This window comes from Atta colombica, unplaced genomic scaffold, assembly GCF_001594045.1.
Source record: "Atta colombica isolate Treedump-2 unplaced genomic scaffold, Acol1.0 scaffold135, whole genome shotgun sequence".
NCBI classification, from domain to species: domain Eukaryota; kingdom Metazoa; phylum Arthropoda; class Insecta; order Hymenoptera; family Formicidae; genus Atta; species Atta colombica.
Window position 1 is genome coordinate 1,526,373 of NW_017259223.1, and position 3,532 is coordinate 1,529,904.

At 31.2% G+C, this 3,532-nt stretch overlaps 1 protein-coding gene across 4 annotated transcripts in view; it reads right to left on the reverse strand.

The window, feature by feature from the left end:
- LOC108684481 (Y+L amino acid transporter 2) overlaps positions 1-3,532 on the reverse strand; it is a 28,463-nt gene that overhangs the window by 3,395 nt on the left and 21,536 nt on the right. For all 4 annotated transcript variants that reach the window (XM_018188824.1, XM_018188821.1, XM_018188822.1 and 1 more), the window contains exons 5-7: positions 1,144-1,282; positions 882-1,005; positions 92-292 (exon numbers count right to left, since the gene is read on the reverse strand). In XM_018188824.1, the coding sequence (XP_018044313.1) occupies positions 92-292; positions 882-1,005; positions 1,144-1,282 (464 nt within the window). The remainder of the gene's footprint in view (positions 1-91; positions 293-881; positions 1,006-1,143; positions 1,283-3,532) is intronic.

Genomic DNA, 3,532 nt, shown 5'->3' on the forward strand with positions numbered 1-3,532 from the left:
TATATATATATATTTTTTTTTTTTTGTTTTTTTTTCAAATTAAGACAAGCTTTCGAAAGAGAGCTTTGGAGAGAAGAACAGCTATGTTTACCATGCAAATTACAGCGGGCGCAGGTGTCAGTCTGGAAATTTGGATCATCGTCAGTATCTCTGGCATTTGACCCTCGCAGGCACCCGCATAGAAAAGTCGCGAGGACGTGAGTAAAATGCCGTTAACTGCGCCAAATGTAGATAGAGCTACGAAAACCGGTATCGTCCACGCCATCACGCCGAACAATCTGTTTGCGTATGTCTGCCAAATAAAGACAAGAGCTTTAGATAACAAAAAAATAATTACACACTGTTAAACCCTTAGTGGAAAATTTAACCTAATATGAGTCGCCACTGCTCCTACTAAATATCGTTATTTTTTACTAAAACGATAATTAAATTTGACATTATATAATATTAAATTGACACTGTATAGTGTCAAATATAACCATTGTTTTAGTAAAAAATAATGATATAATTGAGTAGAAGCAGTGGCGATTCACATTAAATTAATTTGACACGATTTAACAGTATCTACTAACAATAAGGAGCGGATAAACAATTAACTAATTGTTTTAGAAAATTATTAATTCATACACATAGATAATAGTTAATTTTAATACGGTTAATACAAAGAAGATAAAATGATTCTAGAGTACAAGTAATATATAAATATTATTCAAATGTAGAGACTAGAATACATTTATAATGATTAGAATATACAGGTAGAAATTATTATTTGATTATATTAAAGCAAGATTTAATGTTTGTATTTTTTAAATTACATTTCTTCTAAGATTCTTAAAAGATTCCTTTTTTTTTATTGGAAAAGTATATTTATTGTTATTTACCACCGCCACTGCTTCGCTACCAAGCACTTCGACGGGACTAAGAGTAGTGTAAAAGGCCATGTTCGTAAAGACGTAGACAACCGTAACGAGAGTGCACGAAATGCCGATGGCCTTCGGTAGATTCCTAAATAAATACATATAGTTATAAGCATACAGGAGTAACATAAATTTTCTGCAGCGGCTATTGTCGCTAAATTAACGTTCAGTTATGAACTTCCTCTGAATCGCGTTTAATTTATTGCGCGACAGGCTTAGTTCTCACCTAACGGGGTCTTTCAGTTCTTCAATTATGAAGTTCAAGTAGTTCCAACCGTTGTAAGCGAACAGGCCTGAATAAAAACTGAGTGCTATAGATGTGACTTCCGTGTTGCTGTTGTCAAACGTAAAATATTGTGTGTGTCCTAGGAAAATAAAACATAAAGATCATGAATATCGAAAAATTATTGTTCTATTGAATAAGAATAATTAATTATTAATATTATTAGTATTCAATATTAATAATAAATGTATAATTTTAGTAGCAATCAATAATTTTTAACGTTTTTTTAATTTATTTAAAGTACATTATGTAAAAACGTAGGCGTAACTACAAAACGGTATCTATCATTTACAATGTCTAAAACCGGAAGCATATTTTTCTGTTTGATTGCTAGCTAGATTAGAATCTTGTCTCCGTATTGGCTGCAGTGCTGACAATGCCAGCATCGCAACCAATATGATAGTAAGAATCTAATCCAGTTAGCAATCCAGCAAGAAACAAGCATCGTATGCCGCTTTAATAACAATTTCTCATTGACATTTTAATTTCTTGTATCTCATAATTAGAATTTCTTTTTAATTGATTCTTTAATGAATAAGGCTGGATTGAGCGGGATCATTAACGAAAGGCGAGCGTGAAGTTCAGTGGCGTGTAAGATTGGACGAAAAGTTTCGTCAGAATTGAGATGATTGTCGCATACCATGGTCAAGGAACCATTTGCTTCGCTGAATAGTCCAATTTAAGCGATTCCTTGCACGCACACCGACTACATCGCATAGCCTGTGCACCTTTTTGATTGGGTAAATTGTCTCGTCCGGGAAGCATACGATGCTGAAAAAACGTTTAAATAACTTCCGTTGGACGATTGATTCTTATAAAAAACATCTTCCTACATAGACATTTTTTTCAAAATTATAATCTAAGATTGAATTATTCTTGATGCTAATTTAGTTGCAGATTACTTACAAGAATTTTTCTTAGCTCCATATTTTTTTACTTCTTCCATATCTTTCTTTTCTCGGAAGGACACTCGCACGGAATGCTAAAGATCAGGGTTCAAATCTCGGCCGAGATAATAATTTTTCGCAATACATATTAATTATTTATAGATTTTAATATGTCATTCAGTATTATTAAGATGTATAAAAACATCGAAAGAGATGTTAAATTACTAGTTAATTTAACTCGTGATATTACTGCAGTAGTTTAGTAGAGTTTGCGTTTTCAAGACTGAAAAATTTTGATGCACAGTTTGAAGGACTGCATACGTAAATACATAAATTGACACAGAAACAAGCACTTAGGGTCCAGCTAGGTCATTATAAATGCATTTATTTCCTATTGGTTATGTACATGTTCAGTACATGTATGTACTGTTAGAAATGTAACCACGAGCTTCCTTTACATGTAAATAAAGCTCGTGATTATGAACGAAATTAAAAGTAATGAATGATTTAACTGAAAATTAAGTTACTACTTAAATGTAATTACTTAAATGTAATGAACATGTACATTAAATTTCTTAAATTTTCATGAAAAATATATTAAATTTTATGTAAATGTCATGAAATTAAGTTCAAATGTATTATTGTATTATGTAACTTAAAATTTAATGAAATTAAGACCATTAATTAATTTAAGACCATTTCTAACAGTGTACGGTCCTATGAGATTTAATATTTTTTCTATTCTATCTCATATTTTTGAAGGAAATATTAAAAATTGATTGCTACTAAAATTATACATTTATTATGTTGAACGTTAATAATAAAAATAATTAAAAACATGTCGAATTAATTAATTTATTATATACACCTCATAATTTTATTCTTTGATGTCGGCAAGAATGAAAGGAGTGACGGGAGATACGATCGCGCGGCGTATTAAAAAAAATGTTAGAACTATCGATCGATTAAGTTAGACAATTTACAGAGAGAAAATCTCTCTGACACAAGAACGATTCTTTCGACTTGTTGAAAGTATATATATTATACCGAGAACCTCGATGTTCCGTGAAATCATTCACATTAAGAAACGAGAAAAGTTCGCATTAAGGAATGAGAAAAGTTCACAATGCACGAAAAACGGAGAACGTGATCACGTAGCGCCGATTAACATCGCTCGGGATCGTTGCAAATCGCTGCAAACTGCACGCGATCGAGTGATGTCGTTGACCTTTCACCTCATAATGCACTCTAGCAAGTCTATTCACTTTATATTATTAATTTATCTCGCGTACTACTTCGAAGATATTGGATAGAAAATGTTTAATTCTGTCTTCGTAAGAAGATTTCGTGACATAAAAATATTAGGTATTTTATTTTATTCCGAATTATATTATTGCTTATATTTTAAAATATAAATATAATATATATTATAATATGTATCTTAT